This window comes from Mirounga angustirostris, unplaced genomic scaffold (assembly GCF_029215605.1).
Source record: "Mirounga angustirostris isolate CCGP_5_RB_7025 unplaced genomic scaffold, mMirAng1.0.hap1 SCAF_16, whole genome shotgun sequence".
Classification (NCBI taxonomy): Eukaryota; Metazoa; Chordata; class Mammalia; order Carnivora; family Phocidae; genus Mirounga; species Mirounga angustirostris.
This window is the reverse complement of record NW_026991724.1, coordinates 45,504,266-45,527,258: the sequence shown is the minus strand read 5'-3', so window position 1 is coordinate 45,527,258 and position 22,993 is coordinate 45,504,266. Positions and strand designations below refer to the sequence as shown.

The 22,993-nt window shown below is 37.9% G+C and overlaps 1 protein-coding gene across 1 annotated transcript in view; it reads right to left on the bottom strand.

The window, feature by feature from the left end:
* Positions 1-1,083: 1,083 nt before the first annotated feature.
* Positions 1,084-22,993, bottom strand: part of LOC123855587 (zinc finger protein 573) — a 67,348-nt gene continuing 45,438 nt past the window's right edge. Inside the window, exon 7 of the mRNA XM_054511566.2 lies at positions 1,084-2,683. Coding sequence (XP_054367541.2) covers positions 1,221-2,683 — 1,463 coding nt within the window. The 3' untranslated portion in view covers positions 1,084-1,220. The remainder of the gene's footprint in view (positions 2,684-22,993) is intronic.

Here is a 22,993-nt window from a genome sequence, read left to right as displayed (position 1 = left end):
AATTTTTTTGTAAAGAACCAGAGGGGATTATGCTAAGTTAAGTAAGTCAAGCAGAGAAAGACAATTATCATATGGTTTCACTCATATGTGGAACATAAGCAATAGCACGGAGGACCATAGGGGAAGGGAGGGAAAGCCAAAGGGGGAGAATCAGAGAAGGAGATGAACCATGAGAGACCATGGACCCCGGGAAACAATCTGAGGGATTCAGAGGGGAGGAGAGTGGGGGGAGGGGGTAATAGGGTGATGGGTATTGAGGAGGGCATGTGCTCTTATGAGCACTTGGTGGTATACTTAAGTAATGAATCACTGAACACTACATCAAAAACTAATTATGTACTATACAGTGGTTAACTGAACATTAAAAAAGAAAAAGAACCAGACAGTAAATATTTTAGGCTTTGTGAGCCATACAGCATCCATTGCAACTATTAAGCTCTGCCAGAGAAGTATGAAAGCATCCACAGTATGTAAACGAATGTTAGTCCTCCAATAAAACTCATGTTTTAAATCCTCATGACTTTCATATTCTACTAGATTTTGCCCAGAAAAAAAATTACTTAAAATTCAAAAAGGCATAAATAATTACATAAGTAATAAAGCTTTTCTAAGTTCATTACACTCATATTGACTTGATCTCTTAATAGTTCACTAATAATACAAATAATAATATTTAAAATAGTATCTAAAAAATAGTATCTAATACTTACTGAACAGAGACTATGTTTAAGGTGGCTTTCCAAGTTTTCTACATTCCAAAAACAGCACTATAATGCAAGTACTATTATCACCATTTACAAATGACTCCCATAGGGATATAATATCTTGCCCGATGTCATACAGGCTGTAAAGAATCAAATGGCAATCACTATGGTTCTTGCATACTCGTTAGGTCAACAGGGGTTTTCTGTGGTATGAATTTCCTCAAATTTAACAATAACTAGGGCTGGAGAGCTTTTATAAATAAAGCATAAAAAACAAGGGCATTTCCACATTCTCTAAATTTTTCTCCATTATTAATATTCTGACAATCCATAAGTAGAGAAATGCTAATAAAGGCTTCTCTATATTATATAAAAATACATTATAAATTTCTTAATATGAACATTTGAATCATAATGAAAAAATTCCAAACATTATTTACATTTTGAGTTCTCACTAGTATAAATTTAATGCCTTATAAGAACTGAATCATATCTAAAATCATTCCCACATCCCTTTCATTCACACTGTTTCTCAGTGTTATAAAGTTGATGTACTATGCATTCTCTACTGCATATATATGCCTTTCCACAGTCCTTATATTCATAAGCCTTCTCTCCAGTATGAATTCTCTGATGTACTTTAAGACTTGAACTAAGCCTAAAAGACTTCTCACATGTGTTACATTCAAAAGGCTTCTCACCACTGTGAATACTCTGGTGTCGAGTAAGTCGTCCATACACACTAAAAGCCTTCCCACATTCCTTACATTCATAGGGCTTCTCACCAGTATGAAATCTATGATGTACAATTAGTTGATGGCCGCTACTAAAAGCCTTCCCACACTCTTTACATTCATGGGGTTTCTCACCAGTATGAATTCTATGATGCACTCTAAGGCTTTCAATATGACTAAAGGCCTTCCAACATTCCTTACATTCATATGGTTTCTCACCTGTATGAATTCTCTCATGCCTAACAAGGTTTGAGGTGCGACTAAAGGCCTTCCCACATTCTTTACATTCATAGGGTTTCTCACCAGTATGAATTCTGTGATGCATTCTTAGGCTTCCACCATGGATAAAGGCCTTCCCACATTCTTTACATTTATAGGGTTTCTCACCAGTATGAATTCTCTCATGTTGAATAAGTGATGAAGCATGACTAAAGGCCTTCCCACATTCATTACATTCATAGGGTTTTATGCCAATATGCAATCTCTGATGTGGAATGAGCTGATAACCACAACTAAATGTCATTCCACATTCCTTACATTCATAGGGCTTCTCCCCAGTATGAATTCTCTCATGTTGAACAAGATTTGAGGCACGACTAAAGGCCTTCCCACATTCCTTACATTTGTAGGGTTTCTCCCCAGTATGAATTCTATGATGTACTCTAAGATCTATACCACGGCTAAAGGTCATCCCACACTCATGGCATTCATAAGGTTTTTCACCTGTATGAATTCTGTCATGTTGCACAAGATGAGAGGCTTGACTAAAAGCCTTCCCACATTCCTTACATTCATAGGGTTTCTCACCAGTATGAATTCTATGATGTATTCTAAGTCTTCCACCCTGACTAAAGGCCTTCCCACATTCATTACATACATAGGATTTCTCACCAGTATGAACTCTCCCATGTTGAGTAAGATGTGAGGCACGACTAAAGGCCTTCCCACATTCTTCACATTCATAGGGTTTCTCACCAGTATGAATTCTCTGATGAACTCTAAGGTCTATCCTACGACTAAATGTCGTTCCACATTCCTCACATTTATAAGGTTTTTCACCAGTATGAATTCTCTGATGTTGCAGAAGGTTGGATGCACGATTAAAGGATTTTCCACATTGCTCACATTCATAGGGTTTCTCACCAGTATGAATTCTCTGATGTACTGTAAGGTCTGTATGTCGACTAAAGGCCTTCCCACATTTGTCACATTCATAGGGTTTCTCTCTAGTATGAATTTTCTGATGTAGAGTAAAAGATGAATGTTTTTTATAAATGTGTACTTTGTCACAGCTGATTATTTCATATCTTGACTCCAAATCTAAAAGAAAGGAGAAAAACATTTTGTTTTCCTGGACAAAATAAGTGACTGTTTTATAGTACATTTCTTTAAAAATTAAAAAACATTAAAAAAATAAAAAACATGACCCATTAGAGATGAATATTTTAGAGAACTCTAAAATCAGCTGTACAGTTTGCCATAGTTACGGATAGTGTCTCCATAACTCATTACATGTTACTATAATTTAATGTATTCTCTCCAGTATCAGTTTCCATATAAAATATAAATATATTAAAAACTATTTTTTATACTGGATCTTTTAATCTGCAATTAAATCTTTTAATCTGCAATTAAAATTTCCCCCTAAAATATAAATATTGTGGTCATTCCCTCCAATGCATAGCCATGTGTGCATTTCTTTGATCTCATTTTAAATAAAATAATGAGAGTTCTTGTTTATTTATCTTCACTGAGCTTTTTCTTATTAAGTACACATTCTACAAATGTTCCATCTGTTTTATTCCTTCATATCTTTTCTCAGGTCCTCTCTCACTTTCCCTTTTAACCAAGATTGACCATTCTATTAACTCCTATAAGTCTGTCAATGAATTTTCAGACAGGGACTAGGTATACACCCTAATGAAAATCACAGGGAATTCTGAGCATTTGGGTACTTTGAGGAAAAGTGAAATTGAACTATACAGTAAAGGAATCTGGAAAAAGAGTTTCAGGAAATATGTGAAAAAGAATGAACAGATGTAGCCTGCAGAATAACAACCAATATGAAGGAGTATCTTGATTAAATTTATATGTGCTGAACAAGTGGGAAGACACTTGGGGGCAAGAAATACTACCTTGTGAGTAGAGTATGGTATGTGCTAAACTCTGAGATAATACAAACACTTTCTCTCCAAAAACAAGTAACAATAGGAATTAGTAACAATATCAGAAAACCAAAATACATTTGATAGGAAATGGAAATATCCTCTCCAGAATAAATACTGGGCAAGTATGGAAATAAAAAACTGAAAGGGTACAACAGAGAAAATAAGTACATACCTGAATTTGGGGCATTCAGTTTGAGCATTCAGAGAATTCAAAGACTTTAGTAATTATTTCCATTAAAAGGGAAGAAATAAATGAGTTCAAAGGAGCCAATTCCAAAACTTAAAAAAAAAAAGTAAAGAAAAAAAAACAAAACAAATTAAGAGCACAATGTAATGAGTTGAAAAGTGTAGTCTTAACAAGTAAACTAAAGAGCTGGTGCTTTAAAAATCAAGAAGTCAACATTAGCCAAACCAACAAAGAGTGGTAAAAATAAAAAAATAAGAAAGAAATGATTAAGGGGAGGGGCGCCTGGGTGGCTCAGTCGTTAAGTGCCTGCCTTCGGCTCAGGTCATGATCTCAGGGTGCTGGGATCGAGCCCCACATCGGGCTCCCTGCTCAGCGGGAAGCCTGCTTCTCCCTCTCCCACTCCCCCTGCTTGTGTTCCCTCTCTCGCTGTCTCTCTCTGTCAAATAAATAAAATCTTAAAAAAAAAGAAACGATTAAGGGGGAAATGCAAAACTAAAATGAATTTTATTGATATTATGAATACTTTGAATACATCACTAATACTTCTAGAAAAATTCATCAAAATTCCTCAAAAAAATCACTGAGAAAGCTTAAACAGACCAAGTGCAATAGAATAGAAAATGTTGTAAAAAAAAAAAAAAGTTATAATGAGTATTCTTTAACTCCTAAATTATCATTTCTAAATATCAATGTCATTTATATAGATCCAGCATGGTTAAACAGTTTGGAACAGGGCAAAAAAGGTAAGCTTAGAAATCTTATGCCAAAAAGAATGAAAGAAATGAAAATGTCAGACTTACAGAAGTGTGACTGACCAACACTGTGAAAATAGTAGTATAAAAATGACTGTAATAAATATAAATATAATAAAAAAATGAGTCCACAATGATACGAGAAAATAAATGAAAGATAATTTCACCATTAAATAACTCTTTAATTGAAGAAGTTCTAGTTCTATCATAATGGTTTAAGTCCCTTATAGTCGTCTCCCTCACTGACTGATATCAACTAAAAATGCTTGGCAAAATAAAAAAACCCAAACACCTGAGGTCAGTAATTAGACTAAACCAAAGAAGGTATCTCTGGAAGGGTGACTTGCTGGCTCAGTAGATAGAGCAAGCGACTCTTAATCTCAGGGTTGTGAGTTCAAGCCCCACGTTGGATGTGGAGCCTACTTAAAAAAAAATTAAGTTAAAAAAAGAGCAGAGCAGAGGACTGTGGAGAGGAGTGAAAACTTTAAAAAGTAAACTACACTAGGGGCGCCTGGGTGGCTCAGTCGGTTAAGCGGCTGCTTTCGGCTCAGGTCATGGTCCTGGGGTCCTGGGATCGAGCCCCACGTCGGGCTCCCAGCTCCGCAGGAAGCCTGCTTCTCCCTCTCCCCCTGCCTGCTTGTGCTCTCTCTCTCTGTGTCAAATAAATAAATAAAATCTTTTTTTTTTAAGATTTTATTTATTATTTGACAGAAAATGAGAGAGAGAGAGCACATGAGAGGGGGGAGGGGCAGAGGGAGAAGCAGGCTCCCCGCCGAGCAGAGAGCCCGATGCGGGACTCGATCCAGGGACTCCGGGATCATGACCTGAGCCGAAAGCAGTCGCTTAACCAACTGAGCCACCCAGGCGCCCCAATAAATAAAATCTTAAAAAAAAAAAAAAAGTAAACTACACTAGGGTGAGTTTCTTGCTATTTTCTCTATCACTCACAATCTTGCCACAAGGGAGGGGCCCAGTTAAATTGGGGCAAAAAATGGGCTGTAAAAGCCTGGACATATTTCTTACTGCAAGAATCATGGCAAAGAACACTACCAAATTGGAAAGAAAGGGAGGAACTCTCGAGGGGGAACATTCTGAAAAAGAGATTCCCTAGTTTCAGATACAAACCAGTTCAAAGCTTAGCCTAAACCTGAATCATATGTGCATGAGGAGGACACAAAGCATTGTAAGCAAAACGTTAGAGAACTAAACTGAGAATTAAACTACTGCCCACAAACAGCAGGACAGAATGTACAGTCTAAGTTTTACTGCTTTGATTACTTGCTAAAATATAATAGCAATACTCTACTTTCAATAATGGAAAGAAAAACCAGACAGAAGATCAATAAGGAAACAAAGGATTTAAACAGTCTAAACAAACTGGACCTAAGAGACATACATGTGTATTCAACATACAACAGAATACATGTTCTTCTCAAGTACACATGGAACATTCTCCAAGATAGACCACATAGACCCAAGTCAACTATCAATAAGATTTAAGACTGAAATGAGTGTCTTTTCCAATCACAAAGGAACAAAATTAGAAATCAGAAGAAGGAAAACTAGAAAATACACAAACATGTGGGAATTAAATACATACATTTAAATAACCAATGGGACAACAAAGAAATTACAGGGAAATTAGAAAGTATCTTGATAAATAAAAATGAAAACAGAACATACCAAACTTATGGATGCAGCAAAACCAGTGCTTTCAGTCTTTTACCACTGAGTATGAGGTTAGCTGTGGAATAACAAAAATGGCCTTCATTATGGTGAGGCAGTTTCCTTCTATTCCTGGTTTCTTGAGTGTTTTATCGTAAAAAGTATTACATTTTGTTAAATGGTTTTTCTACATTGAGATAATCGTGTGGCTTTCCTCCCCTTCATTCTGTTAATGTGTATTGCATTGCTTTTTATACATTGCATCATCTTTGCATTCCAGAAATAAATATAACCCTTTTCATGTGCTGCTGAATTGTTTGCTAGTATTTTTGTTGAGAACTTTTGCCTCAATATGCATCAGGAACACTGACCTGTGGTTTTCTTCTTGTACTGGATTTGCCGGGCTTTGGTATCAGGGTAATGCTGGCCTCAGAGTAAGTCTGCGAGTGTTCCTTCCTCTTCAATGTTTTGGAAAAGTTTGAGGGGAATTGGTGTTAATTCTTTGTTTAGCAGGGTTTTTTGTTAGTTTTTTTTTCTTTCCAAGTTTTTATTTAAATTCCACTTATTTAACATACAGTGTAATATTAGTTTCAGGTGTAGACTTTAGTGATTCAACACTTATATACAACACCCAGTGCTCATCACAAGTGCCCTTCTTAATACCCATCACCTATTTAACCCATCCCCCCCAACTACTCCCCTCCAGTAACCATCAGTTTGTTCTCCATAGTTAAGAGTCTATTTTTTGGTTTTCCTTTCCTTTCTCCTCTATGTTCGTTTGTTTTGTTTAAATTTCACATATGAGTGAAATCATATGGTATGTCTTTCTCTGACTTATTTCACTTAGCGTAATACTCTCTAGCTCCATCTATGTCGTTGCAAATGGCAAGATTTCGTTCTTTTTGATGGCTGAGTAATATTCCATTGTAGACACACACACACACACCCATCTTTTTTAAAAAAATTTTTTATTGTTATGTTAATCCCCATACATTACATCATTAGTTTTAGATGTAGTGTTCCATGATTCATTGTTTGTGCCACCCCACATCTTCTTTATTCATTCATCAGTCGATGGACATTTGAGCTCTTTCCATAATTTGGCTACTGCTGATAATGCTGCTATAAACATCACGTTGCATGTATACCTTCGAATTAGTATGTTTGTATCCCCTGGGTAAATACCTAGTAGTGCAATTGCTGGATTGCAGGGTAGTGCTATTTTTAACTTTTTGAGGAACCTCCATACTGTTTTCCACAGTGGCTTCACCAGTTTGCATTCCCACCAACAGTGTAAGAGGGTTCTCCTTTCTCCACATCCTCGTCAACACCTGCTATTTCCTGTGTTAATTGTAGCCAACTGACAGGTGTAGTTCTGTATTTCCCTGATGATGAGTGATGTTGAGCATCTCTGCATGTGTCTATTCATTTTTGATTACTGATTCAATCTCTGTACTAGTGTGTCTGTTTAGATTTTCTATTAAGTCAGGATCTCATTGGATTCCCCAGCTTGTTGGCATACAATTGTTTACAGTCTCTTCTTTCATTTCTGATTTCAGCTGAGTCTTTTCTCCCTTTTCTTAGTCAATCTAGCTAACGTTTTCTCACTTTGGTTGATCTTTCTAAAGGCAACTCTTGGTTTCATTGATTTTTTTCCTATTGTTTTTCTATTCTCTACTGTGTTTATCTCTGCTCTATTCTTTATTATTTTCTTTCTTCTACTATCTCTTAGGTTAGTTCATTCTTTTTTTTTACCTAGTTCCTTGAAGTAATGAAGTTAGGTTGTTGATTTGAGAATTTTCTTTCTAATATATGCATTTACAGCTATAAACCTCCTTCTTAGTAGTGTTTTCAAAGCATCCCTTAAGTTTTGGTATGTAGTAAGTTTTGAAATTGGAAAATATGAATCCCACTTTTTTCTTTTTCAATATTTTTTTTTACTATTCCAAATCCCTTGCATACCCATATGAATTTTATGATCAGAATGTGAATTTCTACAAATAAGCTGATGGGATTTGGGGTAGTACTGCCATCTTAACAATATTAAGTGTTCTGATTTTAAGAAAATGCTATGTGAAATGAAAAAACAACATAAATCAGAGTTAGAAAAACTGACAAATGAAGTGATAGAGTTCAGGAATAGAGATAAAGAAAAAATGATCTCAGAATACTAACCTATAAAGAAAAAAACTCCCAATAGATTAATATTAGGATAAAATTTTTTTAAATAAAAATTAAGAAATATATAAAAAGTATATGAGAGGAAGTGAATAACTAATCACTTAATAGTTATTTTATCTAGATTTCTGTATAAGTCTCATAATTAATAAAAAAGTTTAATTTTTGAAAATAAAGGATATAAAAAATTTAACCAAATCATAGCTCTACAAATAATCTTGGAAAACAATTACAACTTTTTTTTTTTTAAGATTTTATTTATTTATTTGAGAGAGAGAGAATGAGAGAGAGCACATGAGAGGGGGGAGGGTCAGAGGGAGAAGCAGACTCCCTGCTGAGCAGAGAGCCCGATGCGGGACTCGATCCAGGGACTCCAGGATCATGACCTGAGCCAAAGGCAGTCGCTTAACCAACTGAGCCACCCAGGCGCCCCAACAATTACAACTCTTTTTTTTTTTTTTAAGGTTTTATTTATTTATTTGACAGAGAGAGAGATAGTAAGAGAGGGAACACAAGCAGGGGGAGTGGGAGAGGGAGAAGCGGGCCTCCCGCGGAGCAGGGAGCCCGATGCGGGGCTCGATCCCAGAACCCTGGGATCATGACCTGAGCCAAAGGCAGACGCTTAACGACTGAGCCACCCAGGCACCCCAACAATTACAACTCTTAATGAATCATGACACCTTACATTTGATCCCCCATAACATAATGACTTTGCTTTGTTAGTCACTCTTCAATAACTCTGCTCTGATCTACCTGCTGCTCCTGAACACACAACACTCATGTTCCCCTTCAGGCCTTTGCATTTGTTGTTTGCTCTTCTTGGAATGTTCTTCCTCTTACACTCAAATGGCCTGGGACCTTACCCTGCACATCCTACCTCCTCAGGAAAATGTTCCTGACCATCTTACCTTACCGAAATTTGTCCTGTCCTTAGTTTCCTTTATATTTCATCATGTGAGGTTATTTACCTACTTATTTGTTTATATGTTTATTTTATGTTTTCCCTAATATACTATAAACTCCATTTTATTAGCCAGATTTAGAAATGTATTTATTTTTAGACAGTGAAACCACATATACAAATCTAAGTGCACAAGAGGATCTGGAGAGCAGCTGAGTCCAAAATACATATAAAATGGTGCATGAGGAAGAACGAAAGTGCCCATTACCGAACTGGGAGGGAAATATGAGAAGAGTAACAAAAGGGAGTAGTTAATGAGGTGAAGATGAAATTCACTGGGTAGCTCATGTACAGCATATATTTCCCCTCTAGATCACAGGTATTTTCTCTAATGTTAATGGAGTTTTCCAACCAACATTTCAAGTGTGTGTCTCCTCCTTGACCACTTAGCTTTTACCTACCCAGATATATTCCCATAGCTTGACTTGCTCATACTTACCTGTACACCATCTTCTTGTGTCTTCCCTCACAACCATCCAGGGATCTTTTCCTTGCTCCAATAATGTAATCACATCTGGCTTAGAAATGGAATGTCCTGCTTACAAAGAAAAAAAAAATGCCACATGATGTAGAACAAAATGTTGCTTGGTTAAAATTATAATAATAAACTAAAGGTCAAAATGATATTGAATAAGATTTTTGAGAAGAGAGGGTAAAGGAAATAAAGAACAAGAAATCAAATATAATAAGGGTTTTTTTGTTTTTTAAAATACCCTCATAAATCCTCTTTTTCTTGAGAGTATGCATAATACCATAGTTTAAAATACAAAATGTGGAGCCTTGGTTCAATTCTTGTCTTTGACCTTCCAGCTATGTCTGACCTTGGGAAAGTCATTTAAACCCAGTGCTTCAGTATTCTCACTTGAAAAATGTGAACAGGGCTGTTAGGAGGATCAAACAAGTTGATATATATATATATATATATATATGTAAAGTGCTCAGAGTATTGTCTATTACTAAGAACAGTAACATTTTTACTGATATTGTTGTTTTACGAAGAGTACACAAGAAGAGCTAGCTATAAGATATTCATTCCATTTTAATGTAATGTTCATAGATTACAACTTCCAATCACAAAACAGAATTTCTTATGAAATGAAATGTGTATGTCTCAGTTTTCAATGAGTTCCATTTATCTAATCCACTGCTATTTAAACTATAGAGGCTCTTTTAGGGCAATAAGAGCAATTCAGGACCCTGTGTCAAGCTGATTAACCTTCAAGTAGATAATAAAATTGAGTATCTATAGACATTCTGAGCATAAAGAAATAGGAAACGTGAATCCTTTAACAATGGTTATATAATAAGCACTAGAGAATTCTAAACAAGACCTTATTCATAAAGGAAGGGAGGCAACTTAAGACCAGAGGGGGTATGAATATCACTGAAGGACAGGGAAGATAAAGATGTTGTAGGGGCCAAGGGCAGACCATCCCAAAATGTGCTACTTTGGCTTTTTTTTTTTTTTTTAAAGATTTTATTTTATTTTTTTGACAGAGAGAGAGACAGCGAGAGAGGGAACACAAGCAGGGGGAGTGGGAGAGGGAGAGCAGGCTTCCTGCTGAGCAGGGAGTCTGATGCAGGGCTCGATCCCAGGACCCTGAGATCATGACCTGAACCAAAGGCAGACACTTAATGACTGAGCCACCCAGGCGCTCCGGCTTTTTTTTTTTTTTTTTTTTAAGATTTTATTTATTTATTTGACAGAGAGAGAGATAGAGAGCAGGAACACAAGCAGGGGGAGTGGGAGAGCGAGAAGCAGGCTTCCTGCCGAGCAGGGAGCCCAATGTGGGACTCGATCCCAGGACCCTGGGATCATGACCTGAGCCAAAGGCAGACGCTTAATGACTGAGCCACCCAGGCGCCCTTTTTTTTTTTTTTTTAAGATTTATTTGAGAGAGAGAGTGAGCACGTGCAAGTTGGGGAGGGGCAGAAGGAGAGGGAGAGAAACTCAAGCAGACTCCCCATTGAGCACGGAGCCTGACATGGGGCTCGATCTCATGACACTGAGATCATGACCTGAGCCAAATCCAAGAGTCAGGTGCTCAACTGACTGAGCCACCCAGCACTCCAGCATATTGACTATTTTATTTTATTTTTTTTAAGATTTATTTATTTGACAGAGAGAGAGTGAGCGCACAAGCAGGGGGAGCAGGAGAGGGAGAAGCAGGCTCTCTGCTGAGCAGGGAGCCCAACGTGGGGCTCAATCCCAGGACTCTGAGATCATGATCTGAGCCGAAGACAGACACTTAACAGACTGAGCCACCCCCCCCCCCTTTATTGATTATTTTAAATTAAAAGTTCAATGCAGGGGCGACTGGCTAGCTCAGTTGGTAGAGCACGAAACTCAATCTCATGGCCATGAGTTCAAGTCCCACACTGGGCATGGAACCTACTTAAAAAAATAAAAAGTTAAATGCAAGAAGAACACTATGATCTCCACTTTGTCTTCAGAAAGCAGGAAATAAATCTCCTAATGGAAGGTACCCTCCCTGTATCAGGAGATAAAGAGACATCCTTATAACAAATATAGAGAACTTAAAGCTGAGAAGGCTGTGTTAACTACCCTTGTTACTTTTTACTAATTTACTACCACAGCCCAAATTCCAGTTAAGATTACTTACTAATTGGGGTGCCTGGGTGGCTCAGTCATTAAGCGTCTGCCTTCGGCTCAGGTCGTGATCCCAGAGTCCTGGGATTGAGCTCCACATCGGGCTCCCCGCACCGCGGGGAAGCCTGCTTCTCCCTCTCCTACTCACCCTGCTTGTGTTCCCTCTCTCACTATGTCTCTCTCTGTCAAATAATAAATAAAATCTTTTAAAAAAAAAAAAAAGATTACTTACTAATTGAAATTCTGAACATAAGTTTTCTTTGTCCTGTCAATTCTTCATAGATTTGTTGTCTCCTTGTCTTAAAAAGTATAAAAACTGCCTGATTTCTTCATTTGAGGACTCTGTGTACACATAAACTTTTTTTCCTCCTGTTACTCTGTCTCATGTCAGTTTAATTCTTAGACCAGCTAGAAGAATCCTGAAAGGTAAAGAAAAATCCTTCTTTCCCAACAATATTTAATGGAGGGGCAATTTCCAAACTGACAAAGCTCAAACCATTTCTTTGGGAAAAAATAACAAAAAAATATAACTAGTTCCCTAAAAGCAGCCCTAAAAATCACAGTGGAAAAAAAATACATATCTTAAAGAACAGACTCTAAATTATCCTAAATCATTAGACGCTGATAAACATACCCAATGAAACCAAGTTATCATAGTTCTCCATCATCACATCCCGGTACAAGTTCTTCTGAAGAGAGTCAAGATATTCCCACTCCTGCTGAGAGAAGTCTATGGCCACATCCCTGAATGTCATAGATCTCTGAAATGGCAAACCCATGTATTACTAGAGAAATTAGAGCAATATTTTGTTGAAGATGGAAGGAGAGGAGATAAAGACTGCATTGCATGAAGAAAGCAATATAGCAAGTATGTAGGCTAAAAATCTGTAACACAGGAGGGGACTGAAGCAGAATATGTACATATTTTTGAGGAAGCCTGCCAGAATAGACAAAATATTCCTAAATATTTGAATTACTTGAGACTAGATAAAATAATAACCACTGACTATTAAATAGTGAATTCAACCATGTTTGACTGTTATCTGTAACATAAACTCTCAGTAAACATGGGTTGCTGAAGAAAATTTTTGCTTTTTAGAGAAGAGAAAATTTAATCAAATAATTTTCAAAATGTAGTAGGAAGTCTCAATTTTAGAAAATAAGGTTTATATAAAATTAAGAATTCCCTCAAGCATTAAATACTTCATTATGTGGAATCTTACCATAAATATTTTTTCTCGTTTTGACAAACCCATGTACTTTCTGGCACATGACATAATTTATGGATATGTTGGATTTAATCATTTATACAGGTAGGATGTATCATATTTATGAGGTCTTCCCCAATTCTGTGATTCTGTGTTCACCTACTACTTATGATAACATATAATTTTCTTGTTGCCATCTACCATCTGTCATTGAACACCTAGCTTATGCTGAGTATGGTAGGTAGCTTCTACTTAGGTTACCAATGATCATCTTCTGGTATTTATGCCTTTGTGTACTCTCCTTCACATGTGTATGAGCTGAACTGACTGATTTGCTTTTAATAAATAGAATATGACTAAAGCGATGAAATGTTACTTCTGACAGATTACGAAAGACTATGATTTCCACATTGCCTGCCCTCTTTTGATATCTCACCTGCTTAACCAAGAGTGGCCTCCAGTCAACAGCCCATGAGCAACTGGATCCTGTCAAAGCCCAGGTGAGTGAGCTTGGAAGCAGATACACCCAATGTTGGCCTTAAGATGACTTCAGGCCTCACCAAGACCTTGATAGCCTTGTAAGAAATCCAGACAGGAGAGCAAGCTAAGCCATGCCCAGATTACCAAACCACTGAAACTGTGAGATAAATGTTTACTGCTTTGAGCTGCTAAGTGTTGGGGTAATCTGTTATACAACAATAGATAACTAATACATTGAGTTAAAGAATACTGAAGAAGGATGATGAATTATACAGATATCACCTAAATTCAGTATGTCTCATCCAACAACAGAAGAGTCTTCATATTTATCTCAGAGATTTCCTCCCAAAGTCTATGACTCAGTTTGCAAATCACAATTATATACTAATTCACACAAATTATGAGATTTTACTCTACACTGAGACTTAAGTCATTCAATACCAAATTTCTATCCTATCTACCTGTAAATCTCAAGTCTGGAAAATTTCAAAGTCTTCTCATGGATGGTCGAATACAACCATTGTATCCATCTGTCCACACTATAGAACAACCTCACGTAACATAAATCTTTAAAGGACATATCTCCTCCACTACTCCATCACTGCCCTTGATAAAAGAATGCACACTTAAGACAGGTTGAATAATTTCACAGTAATAACATAAACACTAGTTAGTTTACAACAGGTCACAGAGAGGATGCTGGGTCATCTAGTATCACATTTCACTGGAACAAAAGATGGGAAGAAGGTTATTGGACAGGACTTCTGCTGGTAGTAAACTTCAAAAAAATTAATGAAAATACTCACATGATCTAAAAAAACCACACATATTTCAAGAAGGAGAGAAACACCAACTTACATGGGCCATGGTTTTAGACCTGCAAGAGCGGATCAGTCCTCACGATTCCTCTAACAGAAAAGCACAGATCCAGAAAGCCAGAGCTGGGAGAAGAGAAAGACCTTGAGACCAATTTTGCTTTAGTGTTCCCAACAGGACATAAATTAATGTTAGGATCTTCCACTCCAGGTTCCAAACCTATTATCCATCACACATAATTTGGGGGAGATTAGGATTCTAGATAAGGCCATTTCCTTCCCCAAATCCCAGGGGTCTCTGATGAACAAAGTCATAGAACAGAAGCATATCTGCATTAAAATCAGACCTACAAATGTCAGCAGAAGTTCTCTGGCCACTGCATCACTTTGGTGAGACAGATGCAGACCCAAGAATGGGCAGTGCAGTCTTATTTTGATCCTCTCCCTTCTCATCATCTGAGACTGAAAAGAGCCTACATGATTTTAGTGAGAAACTCTTTTGTGGCTTTGGAACTGAGTGAAGTTGGTTAAGACACTGGAGATGGAACATCAGTGTTCAGTATGTTAAGTCTTTAGCAAATCTTACTAAATATATGACAAACCATCATTGTACCACAATACAAAGTAGATATCAAATGTGAAGTTGGGAAAAATACTTAAGGATATGAGAAATATTCCAGATATACTGTCAAGAATAATTAGATTGACCAATATAATAAAAAAAAAAAACACCCTAAGAATATATCAATCAGTGTAGAGAAAAACTGGCAGAGAAACGGACAATTGAAATCAATAGATAAAAAAGCCTGGAAGGTTATGGGACCATCCAACAACAGTGTTTTTCTTTTTAATTTTGATCTTGATTTTTCTTTTGTTATGTATGTATGTATGTATGTATGAATTTATTAAGATTTATTTATTTGAGAGAGAAAGAAAGAGCAAGCACACAGTGGGAAGGGGGAGAGGGAGAAAATCAAGCAGACTCCCTGCTGAGCACAGAGCCCGACTCGGGGCTTCATCTCAGGACCCTAAGATTATAACCTGAGCTGAAATCAAGAGTCAGATGCTTAATTGACTGAGCCACCAAGGCACCCCTTTCTTGATTTTTTTTTTAAAGCGTACTTCATAATTACTATAATGACCATAGATTAACTTGAAATATATGTTTTTTCTTTATTTATTAACAGGAAGATATCCAAAAAGGAGAATTCAAGAAAGTCCTTTGTTATCTAAAGTTAGTCTATTTTACTGAACAGCTTATCTTCTGTTTCCTTTGGATCCCACTATCTGAACTCATGCTATCATTTCTTCTCAGGTATGATGGAGTTCTGTCTAGAAGAAATAGGAAGCAGTCTCTGTATAATGTCTTGTATGAACTGATGATGCTCTCATATAGCTTTATTTGAAGTCTTCTTGACAGAAGGGTTTATTTGGTTTCTAAACCTGTCAGCTAAGCCATCATGTCCCCCAGACAGCAACTGAATTGATATCCTATTAGTTTTACATCTAACAAAATTAGAAGGAAAACTGTGAGTATAAAAGTCACAGCACAAAATACACTTATTACCATAGATATTCCATAAAATTGGTATATTTTGTTTATATCCTGACTGTTGCTGTAGATATACTGGTGTGTCTTTCCTGTATTCACAAAATAGGTCACCTAAATCTCTCCAGTGGTCTTCACCACACACTGCCTTACAATTATTTCTATTCAGATTTTACCTCATTTTAGATAATAAGCGTTTTCCAGGAAGCCAACTATGGCTATCCAGGATTGTAATACTCCAAAGCCAAAAATTTCTAGGTTTAGCATATTGTAGGCACTTAAAAAAGTCTGATATTTTTTAACCACAAAATTCCACTTCTGGGAAATTTTTAAAGGAAATAACTAGAAATCTGTAGGGCATGTGCACAAGGATGTTCATCGGACAATAATTTTTGATAACCAAAAATTAAAAACATAACTTTCTCACAGAAGCCAACAGGTTAAACATATTACGGTCTGCAATATGGTATTGTGGCTTCATTAATAATCCATATGAAATGATGGAAAACAATATTAACTCAGTGAAGAAGACAGGTTTTAAATGATATGCATAATGTAGGAGGTGATATTCTGTTGACATTAAGAACACAGGCTCTATTGTCAGACTTATAGGAATTGAAAATGAGTTTTAAGCTGTGAGGGTTAATATTACCTCAGTGCCTCTGTTTATTACAAACTCAGCAAAGAAAGGTTAAGAGTATTACCTACCACATGTGACTGTTTTGAAGAATAAACAAGACAATCTATATAAACACTAAAAAGTATAAGATGGCTGATATAAATTATTTATCACTACTGAAAGTGAAAGTCATTACATGACCCTTAATCTATTATTATACATGGAAATTAATTCTGCTGCATTATGTTTTTCTCATAGAAAATTTGTGCTACTTGGGCTTTCTCTTTACTTTTAAAAATTTCAGTTCCTATCTTTGAAAAAATATAATTCTTCTTGATAAAATCATTAGTAATGAGAGAGAGAGAGACAGAGAGATTACCAGACAGGAAAAGACAGTATGTCCCTTTCCTCACTCCCCAGCAGCTATATAAACACACACAAGCGTATTTATGATGCTGAATGGAGTTCTTCTTGCTCTCTATGGCTGCTGAGGACTGATAAAGGGTATATATTAAATATATATATATTATCTATATCTACACCTATAATCAGGATGTGATAAAATGCAATCTTAACAAATGAGTAAATCTTATTCTGCGTAATAGGGGGATTTATATTACACTCTTTATTTTCTGTTATAAAAACTATCTTTGGGAATATTATTTGTACTTTGCAGACACCTAGAATTAGAATTTAGTGCTATTTTCTCAGAAAGTAACCTTAAATCTGTAAATTATTAATTATAATCAGCACAGGAGTTTTGACTTGCTCTGATTCTGACCTGGACCAGTTCACAGGCAACACAGTAGTCTCCTGTATCAATGCCAAGCTTACTGCAGACACCCGATGGGCACAGTGCACTACAGCACAGAACTCCTGGGCTCAAGTGATCCTCCTGCCTTAGCCTCCCAAGTAGCAGGAACTACAGGCACATGCCACTGCCTAAATTATTAATTATGAAAGGATGTATTATTTAGTAATTTGGTGCCACAATAAGATTTTGAGCAACATTCCTAATATCTAAAAGGTGAAAATTGAATGTTCTTCAAAGAAGGAGATCCCTGGCATTTCCTCCTCCCTAACGAACAGAGGTACAAGAAAACCCATGAATGGGTTAGATTTCTTTTTCAAACTAAGAGTAGAACTCTGACTCTTTTATTTCACCAATTATGTTTTGCCAAAACAAAGCCACACAGAAATGTTCACACATAAATTGGAAACACATACACCAAACATTAAAAGTGATTATTTTTAGGCAGTGAGATATTGTTCTTAAATTTCTTAGGACATTAATTTCTTTTGCAATAAGTCTGCATTAATTCCATTATAATAAATACAACAAAAAGATATTCAAAAGTATTTAAAATGTTTTAAGTCACTGTTATGGCAGAGGCTATATTTTCATCATTTTAAAAAATCTGTACTGGGATGCCTGGATGGCTCAGTTGGCTAAGCGTCTGCCTTTGGCTCAGGTCATGATTCCAGGGTCCTGGGATTGAGTCCTGCACCGGGCTCCTTGCTCAGTGGGAAGCCTGCTTCTCCCTCTGCCTGCCCCTCCCCCTGCTTGTGCTCTCTCTGACAAATAAATAAAATCTTAAAAAAAATAAAAATTTAAAAAATCTGTACATACTAGGCCTACCATGAGAAATCAGTGATTGAAACAACTACCACTTACCTGTTCTTTAATAGCCTTTAGTTGTACTACACAGAAATAATCAGATACATTTTACTATAAAGATTTTTCCATTAACAGAAGGGAAATGGCCTTTGCAGGTTAATGAGAATATGTATGTAAAATAGGCAGAAAAGTTTTTTGAGTACACAGAAGCTGTCCAATAAATATGACTACATACCTTCCATTCTTCTCTGAATAACCAATTAAAATATCATTTTGGATACAATCCTCCCAAAAGGGTTTTACAAAATTTTATTTTTAAAAATGAACTTCATATATAATTTAAATTTTTCTTTTTTCTAGGTTTTATTTATTTATTTGAGAGAGAGAGCACGCACGCATAACAGCAGGGGGTGGGGCAGAGGGAGAGGAAGAAGCTGACCCTCTGCTGAGCAGGGAGCCTGACATGGGACTCAATCCCAGGACCCTGAGATCATGACCTGGGCTGCCACTTAACCAACTGAGCCACCCAGGCACCCCTAAAATTTTCTTGAATACTATCTCCACAAATATTAATGGTTTCATTAGATAACAGTCTCTTTCCCATTAATGACTAATTTTTATAAACAGAAATTGTATCATCTGCATAATAATCTCTCATTGATGTCATGGGCTTTGTCAACCATTCCCATTATCTTGATCACTAATTTTGTGCAAAACTGTACCAACGCATAACAATTTTTGATGCTAGATAAAACCAGGTGTAAATTTTTTGAATTACATACACCCTTGGAAAATGAAAGTTTCCAAATATATGCAGCAATTATCTACACCCATAAATACAAAGGACCCTTGTTAAGAAATTCTGGTCTTGAACACTTGAATTCTGGCTCAGTCCCTTAAATTGTAAACACACGTCACAACCTCATATTTTCATTTCTTCTTAACTACAGAAACCTGAAGGGGAATAATCAGTCACTACAGTGCTGAGCATTTATGTTCTACCCTCCATGGCTACATCCGCTGTGACCTCATACATATTAACCATAATGAAGAAAGACTGTTCACATGTGGTTCCTTCCTTTGGGGCTAAGAGAATGCTGACATTCTCAAGTATGTAAATGAATCCCAGAAAACTCCCAAGAAGGACAGTCCCGGGAAGGAATACCATTCTTGGAGTCTCCCTATCCACACGTTCCTAGAAGCCTGTCTCAGGGGTAATTCATGATCTAAAACTCCCATCCTAACAGCTGGTCTATACCTTCTTACCAAAATCCTCCATGGAGGGCTCAGTATATGGTTTCCCGCCAGGTGGTAATCATACGTGGCTGACAGGAAGGTGGAGAAAGCGGCAGCGAACCCAGAGCCACCGGTCCCAGAGCCACTCACCACAGAGCCACCACAACCGAAGCTCAGACGAAGCACACGCACCTTACGTCTCCGTCATACGAGGGCAACCACGCACCCCTCCTAGTCTTACCTCTGCACCCCAGCTCCGCCTCCCACAAACACACACGCTTCCCGTCTTTCTCACAGGGACGCAAGCACCCTCCTCTGCGGCTCGAGCGCCCACAGGCCTGAGGGGACCGGCACCCGCGCCCCCGGCTCCCACTCTCACCGCCACTCGCCGTCCACGCGGGCTCCACGCTACGTCCGCACAGCCTTTTCCGCGGCGACCCACAAGGACGTCTTCCTCACACTGGGGCCACTCACGCGCGGCGCCCAACAGGAGACACACAAAAAGAGCCCGAGGTCCCAGTCACCACGCGCACCGTGGGACCCGGAGCGCAGGGTCGTAAAAGTCCCGAAGTAAAGCGGCCAGCCCCGCTCCCGAGCCCCGGAGACTTCTGGGAGTGGCCGCGCGGCCTGGGCGTGCGCAAGCGCAAATCACCGACCTGCTGCAGGCCGGGACCTGAGGCGAAGGGCGCGTGCGGCGGCTGTCCTTGCCGCGTGAAGGCGAGTCCGGCTGGTCCCGGACCGGGGAGTTCTGAGAAGGGGACTGCGGAGCTCTTCTCTTCGGAGGCCTCAGGCGTGTGTGTGAGGGCCCGCCCTGTAGAATCAGCGATGTGGCCCCGAAGACCATGGTGTGCCTGCTTGGGTGGAGCCCCTGAACGTGGGATGCTGAGTCTGTTGTGTCCCCTGAAATAAAGACAACCTGTTCAGTAATGTATGCAAATGTTAACTTTTATACTACAGGAAAAGGTCTAGCGTGTCCAACGAAGTGTTAAGTAAATGACTAACTAACGTTACATTCTTCATTCCATTGCGTTCTTCAATGGGTTCATGGGTGGTTCAGTGGTAGAATTCTCGCCTGCCATTGCGGTCTTCATCCTTAGAAACATTAAAGATGGACTGAATAATTAGAAGTGGCAAAAAAAAAAAAACGATCTGAAGAAATATCTTGTAAATATTTTTATTATTTTGGTTTAGGCTACAGGTTTTCTAAACATAAGCAAGGGGAGAAATCAAAGAGACAGAGAGAGAGAACCTTCACATAATCGTTATTTGTAAATCTTAATGGTTATGTATAAATATCAAAAATATTTGAATAGTATAAGTAAATAAAGCAAAAATAAAAACAACATCTATGAATTTGGGGGAAATATTTATAACAGATTAAATGGACAAACAGGTATTAATTTAATGTCTCTCTCACTTAAAATATTGGTCAATACCCTAAAAGAAAAAGGAAGACTAAAAGATTAATCATTCACAGGGGCGCCTGGGTGGCTCAGATGGTTAAGCGTCTGCCTTTGGCTCAGGTCATGATCCCAGAGTCCTGGGATCGAGTCCCACATCAGGCTCCCTGCTAGGCGGGGAGCCTGCTTCTTCCTCTGCCTCTACCTCTCTCTCTCTCTCTGACTCTCATGAATAAATAAATAAAACATTAAAAAAAAAAAGTATTAGCGCTTTAAAAAAAATTAATCATTCACAAATACCAATAAAGTAGTCAAAAAAGATAGTGAAGCCACAACCTAAGAACTTCTTGATCATGTAGGGGAGGAAAAATAATTTTCCTTCTACCTTTCTGAGCAGCTGGCTGAGACCCCCCGTAATAAAAGACAAGATTAACAGCAGAAAAACAGCTTATCGGGCGCCTGGGTGGCTCAGTTGGTTAAGCGACTGCCTTCAGCTCAGGTCATGATCCCACGGTCCTGGGATCGAGTCCCGCATCGGGCTCCCTGCTCTGCGGGGAGCCTGCTTCTCCCTCTCCCACTCCCCCTGCTTGTGTTCCCTCTCTCGCTGTGTCTCTCTCTGTCAAATAAATAAATAAAATCTTTAAAAGAAAGAAAGAAAGAAAAAGAAAGAAAGAAAGAAAGAAAAACAGCTTATCATGGTGGGCAGCAGGTATCACCTGCGAGAAACCTAAAACAAAAATAACTCAAATTGGTGGCTTAGAATTCCAGATTATATAGCATCTTCAACAAAGAACAGTAAGTTTATAGAGAAATGACAGGACAAAGAAAGCAGTTTTAGGCTTCCAAGAGCAGCAAACTGTGGGAAGGTAAATATACAAGAGGAAACAAATGGAGTAGGGTTTGTTTGCAGATTCCTCTGATGCCCTCTCTGGGGTGAGAAAAGTCTCCTGCAAAATAATTTTTTTGCCCTTAGGCAGAAAAGGGGTTCTTTCTGGGTTTGTAGCTTCTTAATTGCCTTCAGCTCAAAGTAACTTTTATGTCAAAGAGGCCTATTTGGAGGTGACATATTCTGGTTTCCTTCAATCACTTCTCTCCTCCGTTAAATCAGTTCTTAGATTTATTGCTCATGAATCTCCTGAGTAATCCTAAACATCTACCATTTCTAAAACCGTTCTCAGCAGCCTCTTTCTCTTCATTTTCTTTATATTTTTTCATAGGCTACCACATTCTCTTCATTAGCATCATTGGACTCCTCTTTATATATCAGAAAAATATCATTACCTACTGAGCAGGGAGCCCAATGCAACCCCTTTAATCACAATTTTTAAAAAAATGTTATAACTGACCTTAAAAATTCCAGAATGTGTAACTCTTTCTTAAGGATGGGCTACACAGATTGACTTGCTTCTGAAAATGGGGGGACAAAGGGGAAAAAAGAAAGATTTCAATAAAAGAAGGCCAAACTAAAAATAAAGCAGAGGTGCCTGACTGGCTGGGTAGGTAGAGTGTGTGACTCGATCTGAGGGTGGTGAGTTGGAGCCACATGCTGGGTATAGAGATTAATTTAAAAAAAAAAAAAAGGCAGAAAGAAGGAAATAAAGATGAAGGCAGAAAATAATTCAACAGAAAATAAAAAATAAAATATTTATAAAATGTGCAAACTGTTCCTACTGTATAACCTGTATATATCTTACCATTTACTGTGTGAACTGCTAATATAATGTCTAATTTGTTCAATTAAAAATAAAAGGGGGGCACCTGGGTGGCTCAGTCGGTTAAGCGTCTGCCTTCAGCTCAGGTCATGATCTCAGGGTGGAGATCTAGGATGGAGCCCTGAGTCAGGCTCCCTGCTCAGTGGGGAGTCTGTTTCTCCTTCTCCCTCTGCCTCTCCCCTCCACTCATGTTTTCTTTCTCTCAAATGAATAAATAAAAATCTTAAAAAAAAAAAAACCTGAAAAAAAATTAAAGGAAAAAGTATCAAGGAACTACATAATAGCAACTTTTAAGGGAGGATTGAAGTGGAAACTTTTTTTTATTTTTTAATTCACTGGTGTTTGAGATCTGCTTAATGTAGACACTCAAGGCCTGTGCAGAGTGGGGAGTGCCCA